The 13,888-nt window shown below is 50.1% G+C and overlaps 2 protein-coding genes across 2 annotated transcripts in view; both read left to right on the top strand.

The window, feature by feature from the left end:
• The window catches only part of LOC119354291, a 32,243-nt gene that overhangs the window by 10,267 nt on the left and 8,088 nt on the right, over positions 1–13,888 (top strand). The window contains exons 5-6 of the mRNA XM_037621010.1: positions 6,653–7,010; positions 7,109–7,252. Coding sequence (XP_037476907.1) covers positions 6,653–7,010; positions 7,109–7,252 — 502 coding nt within the window. The remainder of the gene's footprint in view (positions 1–6,652; positions 7,011–7,108; positions 7,253–13,888) is intronic.
• On the top strand, positions 7,276–9,960 carry LOC119354292. Its single transcript, XM_037621011.1, has 2 exons — positions 7,276–9,500; positions 9,827–9,960. Exons 1-2 carry the CDS (start codon positions 8,420–8,422, stop codon positions 9,868–9,870), a joined length of 1,125 nt encoding a protein of 374 aa, XP_037476908.1. The 5' UTR covers positions 7,276–8,419; the 3' UTR covers positions 9,871–9,960.

The raw sequence follows: 13,888 nt of genomic DNA, 5'->3' as shown, positions 1-13,888 counted from the left end.
GGGGGATCCGAGGGCGCAGGTGGGGGTGGTGGATCCGAGAGATTCGGTGGGGGTGGGGGCGGGGGATTCGGTGTGGACGTACTACATGGGGGGCGAGAGGCTGGCGGTGTGTACGGGAATTGCTGCTCGTCAAAGATGACGTGGCGTGAGACGATGACGCGGCGGGACTCCAAGTCAAAACACTGATAGCCTTTGTGTTCTAAAGGATAGCCAAGGAACACACAACGAACGGAACGAGGTGACAATTTGTGTTGCATGGTGGCGGAAGTGTTCGGAAAGCACAGGCGGCCGAAAACACAAAGATGGTCATAGGTGGGGTGTGTGCCATAGAGAAGTGTGGTGTGTTGTTAATGGCACGAGAAGGCCGGCGGTTGAGGAGATAGGTGGCCGTGTGAAGGGCTTCGACCCAGAACGGGGGAGGAAGATGGGCTTGTAGTAAAAGAGTGCGCACAATATCATTTGTGGTGCGGAGAAGGCGTTCGGCCTTGCCATTCTGTGGGGAAGTGTGTGGGCAGGAGAAGCGATAGGCAATACCGTTGGAGGAGAAAAAGGCACGAAGAGAGGTGTTGATGAATTCGCCTCCATTGTCACATTGCATGGCTTTGATGATGACATGAAATTGGATGTGGACAAACGTAAAGAAGCGTTGTAGGATGGAAGACGTGTCAGATTTATTGCACACAGGGAAAGTCCATGAGTAATGGGTGAAATCGTCGAGGATGACCAAGTAATATTGGAAACCAGAAAAGCTTATAACAAGAGATGTCCACAAATCGCAATGTATTAAATCAAAAGGTGCAAAAGTCTTACTAAAGGAAGAGGGGAAAGGAAGATGTGGCTGGCTGCCAAGTTGACATGCATTACATGGGGTATGAGCATCCTTATTACAATCACTAAAGAAATCTTTGGCCAAGGAAGAAAGAGTGTGCGCGCTAGGATGGCCGAGGCGGCGATGCCACAAGTCCGGTGTAGAGGTGGTGAAGAGTGCGTGCGCCCGAGCCGCGTTGGTGCCAACAAAGGGATATAGGTTGCCATTGCTAACGGAGATCCTGAGCACCTTCCGAGTGCGAAGATCCTTCACAAGAAAACCACATGTGTAAAATTCAATGGAGCATGCATTGTCTTTGGTAAAGCGTCGAACAGAAATTAAGCTAGTGACGACCTTAGGGGAAACAAGAATATCCGTGAGGGGGTGTAACGCCCAGACACACTCGCCAGTGGTCGTTACTCCTGGCGGGATCTAGACTGGCCCCATAGATCAATACTAGTCTTTTCTGCGCACTTTGTCTTCACTCATGCGCACCCGGGAGCACCTTCCCGGTCGGTCACCCATCCTAACACTACTCCAAGTTGAGCACGCTTAACTTTGGAGTTCTATCCGAATGGGCTCCCGGAAAAGAAGGAATTCCTTATTGATATGAGTAGTCTATCATCCCTAATAAGCCAGGCCATCACAGGGGGTAGGGTTGTGGAACCGGAAGCAGTGATGGGAAGATGTTGCCCGTTACCAACAAGAATACTAGAAGCAAGATGCTGCTTTAAAGAAGAACTTGACGAGGTGAGGATACCTGGATTGCCTGTCACGTGGGAGGAAGCATCGCTGTCAAGGTACCATTCGGGCGCTGGGGGAGCAGGGTAGCCGCCGTTGCTGTAGGCGGTGTTGAGCATGGCGAGGTGATCCCACGACGGAGGCGCGGCCGGGTAGAACGGGGCTGGTGGCGTCGCCGGCGGCGGGTAGACCGGGTAGGCTTGGGTGCTGCCCGAGCACGCCGGCGGCGTTGGGAGGGACCTAGCCGGAGCGCAGAGACGGGATCGCCATCCCATACGGCGCGAAGTAGCCGGTGTACGGGGAGAGCGGTACCTGCTGATGCTGGCCGCGACCCCCGTTGTCGTTGCGTTCACGGCCACGGCCGCGGTCGTGCCCGCGGCCACGGTCACGGCCTTCGCCAGGACGGTCACCCCGCGACCAAGGGCGGGAGCCGGCGGGGGAGGGGCGCCAGGAGCGCCGTCGTTGGAGCGATCCGTGGGGCGATCGTGGCTCGGACGGCCACCGCCGCTGGAGCTGCCGCCCGAGGAACCACCGCCAGGCAGAGCAAAGGCGGAGGCGCTCTCCTCAGCCGCGCACTGCACCTGGGACTCCTTAGCCAGGACGACGCGGGAGAGGACGGTGTCGAAGGGGAGACCCTGATCGCCGAGGACGACGCGGATGGTGTCGAGGCGTTTGTCCAAGCCATGGAGAAACTGAGTGGTGAGATCCACCTCGGTGATGGCATGATTGATATCCGCGAGGGCATCGGTGAGGAGTTTCATGCGGCGGGCGTAGTCAGACAAGGAAAGATTGCCCTGCTTGAGGTTGCGATACTGGCGATTAAGGATCATGAACCGAGCGTCACAGTTTGCAAGGAAGAAGGCCTGGATCTTGTGCCAGAGAGCATATGTGGTGGTGGCGCCGCCGACGTGGTCACACATGATGTCGGAGAGAGTGGCATAGATCCACAGGGCGATATGGGCGTTCAGCTCGAGGTATTGGGGGGTGGCATTGGGTGGTGGTGGATGCTCAATGAGGTAGGTGATGCCGTAGCGAACGAGGACCATGAGGAAGACGGTCTTCCACTTGTGGTAGTTGTGATCGACAGGATTAAGGAGAAATTTGATGTGGTTGGTGATGTGATCGTGATAGATGGAATCGCTGGGGGTTGGAGCAGGCGGCGTGGAGGGGGTAGGAGCGCCAGAGGAGAAGATGGGGGCGAATTTGGAGCCCGAAGAGGTGGAAGAGCCGCTGAAGAGCGAAGGGTTTGTGCCGAAGACGAACGGCGGGGAGGTCGCTGCCGTGGTGGCCGGGGCGGTGGGGGCGCTCAGCGCCGAAGAAGAGAAAGAGCCCGACGAGGTGGCGGCGGAGGTGGAGGATTCGGTAGCCATGGAGGCGGCTGGTGTCTGATACCAAGTTGGACAGATTATCACTGGTCCCTTGCATTGATCTGGTTATAGAGTACAACTTATACACGAGAGAAGAGGAAGGCGTGCTCGAGAGAGTCGGCACGCAGGCCTTGGGCGATCGTTACAGATCCTATACTCTAGGGTGTGTACATGAGTTACAATACAGTACAAATACAATCTAACAGGAAATGTATCCCGTATGGGCACAATATTTGTCTCAGCAAGAACATATGCTGCATTGGGTGTACTTCGATTCCATACAAGGTAGTTTGCGATCTCTGTTCTACAACCGGAAGTGATGGAGACGAAGATGTAATCCGTAGTTCACACCCTTGAGAGAGTGCTAATCTTCGTTGGAGAGGTGGGAGACAACAAATGCTCCCACGACAACGAATGTCTCACCCAAGCCTCCTAGTACCTCGGTAAACAAATGCCCAAGTACCCTCTCACTAGGGGTAGCTCTTGGGGCGAGCTCCAAACCCTCGCATACGAGCTTGGGGCACAACCACACAACTTGGAAGTTCCCAAGAAACACCAACCGTCTAGGATTCCCCACAAACCCAAAAGTAACAGGATTCATGAAGGATCTCGTGAGGAGTCAACAAACTCGATTTTTACTTTGCTGGAGTTTTAGATCGGGATGTCCTCTTGCTCTCCCTGAAAGTGTAGGTGCAATGAAGGGCTAGGGAGGGAGACCTCAAGCTTTTGAGGCGTTTAACAATGGTGGAGAGTGAGTGAAAGTTGTCACCTTCTTCGTGGGGAAAAAGATGCCTTTTGTAGGCTATCCCTAATTTTGCCGGTTATGCTGCTAGTCTGGTAAGCTTGGAGGGCCCGGGGGGCCTTCGAGGTGCATCTGAGCGAAAACGTAACTCATCTATATTCGGTCGGAGGCAGGTAGGGACCACTCTGAGGGTTGAAGAACTTGGAGGCTCCCGGAGACCTTGGAGGTTTCAAACCTCAACATAAGTTTTATGTGTTTGGCTTACAGACCACCCGGATGGTCCGAGGCTCACCTGAGGGGAAACACTCAACATTTTAGGGCTCTCTTTCATAGGATGTGGGTGTTTTTGGCTTGCTTTTGGTTTGTTGATTCCCATACCTAGATCCATGGCGTATCCTCTCTTTATAGTACGACATACATACGACTCAAAAACAAGAAACGGCGGTAGAAAATTGACGTGTTGTCTTCTTTTATCCTTTTTGCTTATGGGGTTGCTGGCCAACTTTATCTTTCATTTTGAAAGGTCCTGTGTAACCACTCGAAACATAGTTTAATTTAACCACAATATGCCATTAACACCAAAAGCCTCATTAGGGGCAAGATGTACAATATGCTTAGTTTAATTTAACCACAATATTATGATATTGATCAATAATGGTTCTAAGAGTTATAAGTTGAGCTCCGTGCACTCTGATAAATCTTTCCGTTTGAATGATCATAAGATGCAAACCTCATTAGGGGCATAGTTCACAACCTCATCATCATTTGGCTCAACATAGATTGGAGTGCGATAACCGGCAACCCACTTTGTCCTAGGAGCACGACGAGTACTCCCAGACCCATGTCCTTCCTCCAACGAACCATGAGTTTTCCTCACAAAGAACTGCTCACTGTTGCCCTTGTGATTCTTTGCCCTAGCATCCCCAACATGGCCATCTGAACCTATGAAAAGCATGGGATACAATAGTATATGATAAATGGAGGGGGTGGTGCTCTCTAGGCCGTCAGCGGAAGCCAAAAGAGGCTGCTTAAAATAAATGGAGGTGCTCTCGTGACACCCAGGAGATCCGGTATAAATTCGGAGATCCTGGTGCCTTGGAATTCCGAGTTCCCACGCCTGCAGCTCTGGGGTAGCTAAAACAGCTGCCTTTTCCTTGACGAATCCGGGTAAGAGGGAGTTGGCCCCGGCTATGCTGGAGCACCCAAATCATCTCTCATTGCAAAGTATGAAGATTTTGTGGCCTAAGAGCAACTCCAATGGGGCGACCCATTTGGTCTGCCACCGTTCGTTTGGGTCGACGCAGACAAAAGTGATGGCCCAATGCACGCCGGAGCAGCGTCGCGACCCCGCCTACGCAACTGACTCTCCCGCTTGGGAGGTCTGGTTTGCGTTCGAGCACGAGGAGGCCAGGAGGCGCGGCGTCCGCGACGTGCGGCATGGCTCCCCGCCGCCGCCCCTTGTCGTGCGCGACGAGGACCAGGAAAGCGAGGAGGACGAGCGGCGCAAGGCGGCGGAGGAAGAGGCGGCGTACCAAGCACGCATGGCGGAGGCATGGCGCTCTTCGCTTCGGGCGACTGCATCGTGCCGCCATTGAGGCCGCCGTCCCCCGTCAAGGCCGAGGCGGCGCCGACCCCCATCAAGCTGGAGAGCTACTCATGGAACGGGGTGGTGCGCGAGTGGGTCAGCGTGCCACCCATCTGGCTTGGGGCGACGCCGGCGCAGGAGCAGCTCTACCTCGAGCAATGGCGGTAGCAAAGGCTCGCCGAGGAGCACCGCGAGGGCGAGTACCTCGAGCAGCTAGAGCGCGACGCAGAGGAGCGCCTTGCCAGCAGTGGTACAGCCAGCGGCGGATGACGTCGCTACAGCCTGGGCGACAACGTTCCCCTAGGCTGGCCTGGCGCCGACGCCATCGACCTCACCGCCCCCCGTCGACGACGACGAGGACACCTAGGGCAGCACGCCTCCTCGTAGTTTTTTAGTTTTATTTTATGTTTTAATTAATGTAAAAGTGGACTCGTGGACTCTCGTCAAGTCCGGCATTAATGTTTAATTAATGTTTTTATTTTCCAAAATGTTTGCGGTATTTTTATCGCGCGACCTAAAAAATGGGTCGGGCCAGCGTTGGGCGCAAGCGCCGACGCAAACGCGAAAGCGGACATGGGTGTCCGCCGGGCCGACCCAAACGGACAAAATTGCCGTCCATTTGGGTTGGCGCATTGGAGTTGCTCTAAAAGGATCTATCCTGTAGAATATCGCAAGTCCTATCTATAAACTACGAATTAACGCAGCAGGGATTCAAAATTGAGAGGAGAAAACAATGCATTACCTGAGGAGATCGACATCCTTGCCCTAACTTGGTGGAGGATGGTTTCTACGACGTTTCCCGGACGGTAGGTACCGGAGAACGATGAAATCAGAGGTCCTCCATGTGGAGGAAGAAGATGGGTGGCATCTAGCGCAGCATGTTGAAGTAGTTCCTTTAACACTAGTGTTGTACACGATTGATCTGAGCTGTTATAACTCAATTGTACTGACTCGACAGCAAATATTTTTCTACTCCTATGGGCCTGAGTTAATCTGGGACATTATAGTTTGGTCCCACTAGACATGTGACTTATACTCCCTCCGTTCCACAATGTAGTGCCTATAATTTTTTTGAGAAGTCAAACTTTACAAACTTTGACCGAGTTTATAAAGGAAAACATGTGCATCTAGAATATCAAACACGTATCATTAGATACATCGTGTGATGTATTTTCATATTAATATATATTTGGTATTGTAGATATAAATACTTTTCTCTATGAACTTGGTCAAAGTTTGACTTTTCAAAAAATCTGTATGTACTACATTATGGAACGGAGGGAGTATAATTTTTCTATTCCTCCGACTAGTGTGTGAACTTTAAAGGTTTGCAATTAGTAGAGTAATAGATCTGTAGAAGTCTTCACTGATGCCATTTCATTTGTTTTCGTCTTCATTTTTGCTACCAGTTTTAAGAAGTTGGTAACATCATTGGAACAAGAGGTTACACATTGTGGTGCTGAAATATCATCAGAAAATTTACATACTTCTGAAGCGATGGAATCTGAGGAATCGGAAGGGTATATCTCGACTAAAGTTGCTCGCTTGTTTGACCAAGGTGGGCATCTTAAACCTGAAGTACTGAAGCAGTACTTATTTGCTGGGGAGCGTTTCTACCAAAGGTCCAGTGAACTCGACAAAGAAATCTGTGGCTTTGAGGCATCCATCAAAAGGCCTTTTTTTCATGTCAAGCCACTTGATGATGACCAACTTGAAAACTGGAACCTGTATCTTGACTTTGTTGAGAAGAATGGCGATTTTGATTGGGTATTTTTATTCTTGTACTTGTTTTTTTGTGCAGAAGTCTAGCTGCATCGTCTGTGCTAGCATATGATTATATCTCGCTCTTGGCCTCTCATTTGCAGGCTGTAAAACTTTATGAGAGATGCTTGATCCCCTGCGCTAATTATTCTGAGTTTTGGATTCGCTATGCTGAGTATGTTGATGCCAAAGGTGGCAGAGAGATTGCAAACTATGCTCTTGGTCGAGCCTCGTCGTGTTTTGTGAAGGTATCATCGATTGGAATACTATTTGTTTGATACATCTATTATTATTATCATTATTAGTAGCAGTAGCAGCTTGTATAAGGAACTTATATTCTTCTGTATCGACTTGCTTTGCCAAGTACATCGAAGGCGGCAGAACCACTTGTGTTACATCTCCCAGACGCATGCATAATTCCCTTGATTCTGCTGTTTCTAAAATCGTTGGAAGATAGCCCTTTAAAATAAGAACCTGAAGTTTTTAGAACAGCTATAGCCTACATAGAAAGGAAATTCATACATTGTGCTGTAGACTTTTCATCTCAAAGTTCACTGTTCCCTCCAGAGGCATTTTCTTTGCCTTGTAATCTGTACTTTTTACTTTTCAGCACTTATTTGATTGCCTAGTCAGTAGTCACCGTTATGCTGTTTCCATATCTGTTCATGTGCACTGGATTAATTACTTCTTTTTGCTTAATCTTAATGATAAATTGATGTTGAACCGGTATGGGCCCAAGCCCATCAAGCCTTGTCACTTAGGGCCCAAGCCCATGTGGAGGTACTGACCTAGAAGGAGGCATCCAGTCCTCCCGTTCTCAGGAGAGCCGCCACACACACATACGACACAGCCAAAACAAGGTGAGTCTGCGACACAACATGGTATCAGACGCAGGCGAGGTGCTGGGGACGACGGCGACGGTGGCCTAGTCGCCGGCCGGCGGCGGAGTCCGGTGGGGAGGCGGCGGCGCATCTGGGCGGACGTGGCTGTGTGCGAGCGCGCGCGTGCGGCTGCGCGTCACGGCGGCGAGCGCACGGCGGCTGCGCGGGCCAGCGGGAAATCAACGGCGGCTGTGCGCGTGGAGGCGTGCGGCTGTGGCGCAGGACGAGGAGAAGAGCCGGAGGAACAGCGAACGTGGAGAGCAGGAGAGGCGTGCTGCTGTCGTTCGCGCGGAGGGAGAGAGCGAGTCCGCACGGCTCTGCTCGTTGCCGTTGTGTCCTGGCTGCTGGGATTGAAGAAGAGGAAGGTGCTGCTTATTGTTGCTGCTGCGCGTGCGGAGTGTGAGCAGAGGGGGAGAAAGAACAGAGGGCCTTGCTGTATGTGTGCAGCGGACTGTTGCTGCTGATTCTGCAGAGGACTGTGTGCGGCTGTGCTTGCTGCTGTTGTTGTTGGGTGTGTAGAGCCTGTCTCCGAAGATGAGTGAGCCAACAGGCCTTGCTGAAGCTTTCGAGAAGCTAGCTAAGTTCCTCGAGGAGTCGAAATCTGGGGCCATCGTTCCTCGACAGGAAGTGGCTCAGAAGATCGAACTGTCACCCATGGACATGAAGTTAGAGGGGACTACCAATTATCTGAGCTGGTCCCGGAGGGCGTTGCTGGCTGTGGAACAGAAGGAGCTTGATGGGCACTTGTTGGGTGTTGTTGCTGAACCAGGAGACAAGACTACTGTGGAGGGAAAGAGATGGAAGGTCATAAACTCTGTGCTCATTGGCTGGTTGTTGAACTCGGTAGTGCCCCCCATTGGACGCTCTGTGGAGGGGCTATCCACATCCGCTGCGATATGGACGACTCTGTCCACTTTGTACTCAGGCAAGGGCAATGTCATGCTAATTGCTCAGATTGAGGGGAAGATCAGTCGGCTGCATCAAGGTGACGACATGTCAGTGATGGCATATGTGGCAGAGCTGCAGGCTCTGTGGGCAGAGCAGGATAACTGCGACCCTCTGGAACTCTATGATGCGGCTTGCATCGAGTCAGGGCGCAAGTGGATTGCACGCAGGCGTGTGCTGAAACTGTTGGAGGGTCTTAGAGGTTGCTTTCATGGCAGGAGGGCTTCCCTGTTGCACCAACCTCTTCTGCCCTCTATTGAGGAGGCTATTGCTGCAATGTCTCAAGAGGAGGTGCGGCTATCTCTTGAGCATGCAGACATGAAGGCTGTGCCGGCTTCGACATTTGCAGTCACTGAGCGCATGGAGTGGAGCGATCCCAACAAATGTCATATCTGTGGGGAGATAGGTCACTGGAAGTGGGCCTGTCCAACTCGTGGCAGAGGCAGGGGATACAACAGAGGGGGAACTGGCAGAGGCAGGAGTAGAGGCAGAGGTGGATACTCAGGGACCTTAAGGGGTCAGGCTTCTATGGGCAGAGGTGGTTACTCAGGACACTCAGGAGATCAGAGGGCTCACATGGCAGTGGCAGGAGACACTGGGACGTCAAAAGGCAAAGATGCAGACGATGCTAACTATGGAGACTTTGCTCTCTGGGTCTCCACTGATGAAGGTAATCCGGAAAAGGCATCTCTTGCTTCTAATGAGAGTGCTCCAGAGTGGGTTCTTGACTCTGGAGCATCTAAGCATGTTGCTAGTAAATCCTGCATGTTTGAGTCTTACAATAAGCACCCTCCATCTCACACGCGCACTATGCAAACTGCTGATGGCACAAACCAGCCTGTCATGGGGGTTGGCACAGTCAAGTGCACTCCGACCATCTCCCTATCCTCAGTTTTACATGTGCCGGCTTTTCCTGTCAATTTGGTCTCTTTCAGTGCTCTAATTGATCAAATTGACTGTCGTGTGATCCTTGACAAATTCGGGTGCGTGATTCAGGAGCGACAGACGAGTCAGACGGTTGGGACTGGCACCAGGCGTAGGGGGCTCTGGTACATGGACCAGGAGGTGCAGCCGGACTTGGTGTGTGCTGCGACCATGGAGGACAAGGAGAAGGAGGCGATGATCCATCACTATAGGATGGGCCATGTATCTTTTGATAAGAAGAGTAGAATCTTTCCGGATGTTATGTGTGGGATAGGCAAGGGCAAGTTGACATGTGATGCTTGCGAATATGCCAAACACACACGAGCCTCATATGTGAGTAAGGGGCTTAGGAGCATATCTCCTTTTATGCTTATTCATTCGGATGTATGGAAGAGCCCAGTTGTATCAATGAATGGAATGAAATACTTTGTTACATTCATCGATTGCTATTCTCGTATGACTTGGATTTATTTGATGCGTCACAAAGATGAGGTGTTTAGCTGTTTTCAGAATTTCCATGCCTTGGTGAAGAATCAGTTTCAGGTGCAGGTGCAGGTGATCAGGACTGACAATGGGACAGAGTATGTGAACAACACATTTGGGGCTTACTTGTCTGATCACGGTATTCTTCATCAAACTTCATGCCCAGACACCCCTCCAGAATGGAGTGGCAGAAAGGAAAAATCGGCATATTCTTGAGGTTGCCCGGTCATTGATGTTTACGATGAATGTGCCCAAATTCTTGTGGAGTGAAGCAGTTATGACAGCCACATACTTGATCAACAGGACACCATCAAGAATACTAAGCATGAAATCTCCGTGTGAGCTAGTATATGGAGAAACTAAGTTTGTTGTTCCCCCAAAGTTGTTTGGCAGTACTTGTTTTGTTCGAGATCACCGTCCTTCTATTGGAAAACTTGATGCGCGGGCAGTGAAGTGTATTTTTCTGGGCTATTCTTCTAGTCAGCAGGGGTATAAATGTTGGTGTCCCTCAGAGAAACGCAGGTTTGTCAGTATGGACGTAACCTTCAGGGAGTCTGAGCCATTCTATGGTGAGCCAACAGATCTAAGTGTGTTGTTTCAAGAGCTTGACCATTTCCACTCTGTGCAAGATGGTCAAGAGGGGGAGAAGGCTGTATCTCACACTCACGCGGATTCTGTGGGCACTAACATTGATGATGATGATGTGCAGGTTCAAGTCCAGCCAATTGTGGGTACAATTTCGGTTGGTACTCTCACTGATGGTGATGTGCAGGTACGGGTCCAACCAACCGTGGGTTCCATTCAGATTGGTAATCTCCAGCTCCCTGTTCGAGATCGGTGGCAGAAGATCCCCCTAGTGTACTCTCGGCGAGAGCCACAAGTGCCACAGGTGCATGACTCATCTAACACCTCGGCGGCAGCCACTTGTGCAGGAGGGGGAGCAACAAGTGCAGGGGGAGCAGTTAGTGCAGGGGGAGCAGCAAGGCAGTGGTGCAAGCTCATCTGACACAGTGGAGCTACCTATTGCGTTGCGAAAGGGGACACGTGAAGCGGCTGAGAAGGCTTTACCACTGGAGTGTTTGGATGATCATGACATTGGAAATTTTGTGTCTTATGAGGCTTTGTCTCCTTCCTATAGAGTGTTTGTTGCCTCTCTTCAAACTGTGTCAATCCCAAAGGATTGGAAGATTGCAAAGCAAGATCCGAAGTGGCATGAAGCAATGATAGAAGAGTTGGAAGCATTGAGGAAAAATAAGACGTGGGTGCTAACCACATTGCCGGCAGGAAAGAAAGCAGTGAGTTGTAAGTGGATCTATACAGTGAAGCAGAATCCTGAGGGGAAGGTGGAACGGTATAAGGCCAGATTGGTCGCCAGAGGATATAGTCAAACTTATGGAATTGACTATGACGAGACGTTTGCTCTAGTGGCAAAGATGAACACAGTAAGGATATTGGTTTCCTGTGCTGCAAACTTTGGGTGGAAATTGCATCAATTAGATGTCAAGAATGCCTTCTTGCATGGTGAGTTGCAGGAAGAAGTGTACATGGAGATACCACCAGGTTTTGGTACTTCACTGACAACGGAGAAGGTATGCAGGCTGAAGAAATCCTTGTATGGACTGAAGCAATCGCCGAGGGCTTGGTTTGATAGGTTCAGGCGTGCTGTCCGTGCTATGGGGTATGGTCAATGTAATGGTGATCACACGGTGTTCTACAGACACTCACTCTCTAATCGAAAGATCACCATTCTTGCAGTTTATGTGGACGACATTATCATCACCGGAGATGATGAGGAGGAAATAAAGAGATTGAAGGGGTGTCCGAGCAATGAGTTTGAGGTGAAGGATTTGGGCAACCTAAAATACTTCCTTGGGATTGAAGTGGCCCGGACAGAGAAGGGAATATCTTTGTGCCAAAGGAAATACACCTTGGATCTCTTGAGTGACATGGGCATGATGGGATGCCGTGCAGCCCCTACGCTGATTGAACAAAATCATCAAGTGACAGCTCAGTCAGGCGAGCTGGTGAATAAGGAAGATTATCAGAAACTGGTTGGGAGGTTATTGTACTTGTGTCATACCAGGCCTGACATTACGTATGCCGTGGGTGTGGTGAGCAGATACATGCATGAACCAAGGAGTGGGCATCTTGATATTGTGCACAGAATTCTGAGATACTTGAAGGGGACTCCAGGTAAAGGGTTGTGGTTTGCGAAGAGTGGACATCTTGAAGTGGATGGCTATAGTGACTCTGATTGGGCCAGTTGTCAAGATGATAGAAGATCAACTTCTGGCTACTGTGTGTTTGTGGGAGGAAACTTGGTGTCGTGGAGAAGCAAGAAACAACCTGTTGTGTCTAGATCAACAGCAGAAGCCGAGTATAGAGCTTTATCTCAAGGGTTATGTGAGATGCTCTGGGTGAAGTACCTACTGAGCGAGTTGAAACTTCTGAGGAAGGGACCCTTGAAGGTGTGGTGTGACAATCAGTCAGCTATAGCTATTGCTAATAACCCAGTTCAGCATGATAGGACAAAACATGTGGAAATTGATCGCTTCTTCATTAAGGAGAAACTTGATGCTGGTATCATCAGTCTTACTCACGTCAGCTCTGGGCAGCAGTTTGCAGATTGCTTGACAAAGGGACTGGGAACGAAGGACTGTAACTTGGCATGTGACAAGATGGGGATGATAGATATCTACCACCCATCTTGAGGGGGAGTGTTGAACCGGTATGGGCCCAAGCCCATCAAGCCTTGTCACTTAGGGCCCAAGCCCATGTGGAGGTACTGACCTAGAAGGAGGCATCCAGTCCTCCCGTTCTCAGGAGAGCCGCCACACACACATACGACACAGCCAAAACAAGGTGAGTCTGCGACACAACAATTGATAATACAGTTGCCTTCTATGGTGTAGCACCGAGCATGACTAGTATTCCGGTGCTTGCTGAGGAGGCTCAGTTGTGGGGTATGGTTAGGGCTCGAGGGCTCTAACAGCTCTTGTTTGGAGGGGTTAGGTTGGGTTTTGGCTGTCTTTCTGTTTTTCACAGGCGGGCATGTACGCTAACAACTAAGTGTGTGTGCATGTGTACTCGGGTTCTCTACCCCTTCCTTTTCTTCTCTAATACAAAGATACGCAGCTCTGCTGCCTGTTTGAGAAATAAATTATAATACAGCCGCCTTTACATATGGATAGCACATATCTGAATCTAGTTTTTCCATCTGAAGACGAGATCACTTCCTAGCTATCAAAGATAAGATTTTATCTGTAGCCATAATATCTTGCTAATCAAGATAACAAATTATTCTAAGCCTACCCAGCCAGCCCTAGTATTGCAGTTGCTGCTACCTAGATGTGTGAACTCCATGGGCCCTAGCTGGCTGGAGGTCCACTGCCATGTGCTGCTGCTGTCACTGTTCTGCCGCACTGTGCACTGTGCACATGACACTAGCCATCATTTAATGAGTTAATCTTCCGTTATCATTTTATTATAAGGGTTTAACACTGACTCAATGACATATTTTAGTACTTGAAGAGCATCTGTATCTATTTTCAGTGACTTGGCATATATTTTAATACCGCCTATGAAATCTCTATATGCATCCATTTATGTATTTAAAGAATGGTAAACGGTGTAATCATGCATTCTCAAAAT

This window comes from Triticum dicoccoides, chromosome 2A (assembly GCF_002162155.2).
Source record: "Triticum dicoccoides isolate Atlit2015 ecotype Zavitan chromosome 2A, WEW_v2.0, whole genome shotgun sequence".
In the NCBI taxonomy this organism is placed as follows: Eukaryota; Viridiplantae; Streptophyta; class Magnoliopsida; order Poales; family Poaceae; genus Triticum; species Triticum dicoccoides.
Note: the sequence above shows the minus strand (reverse complement) of the source record. Positions and strands in the feature narration are given on the sequence as shown.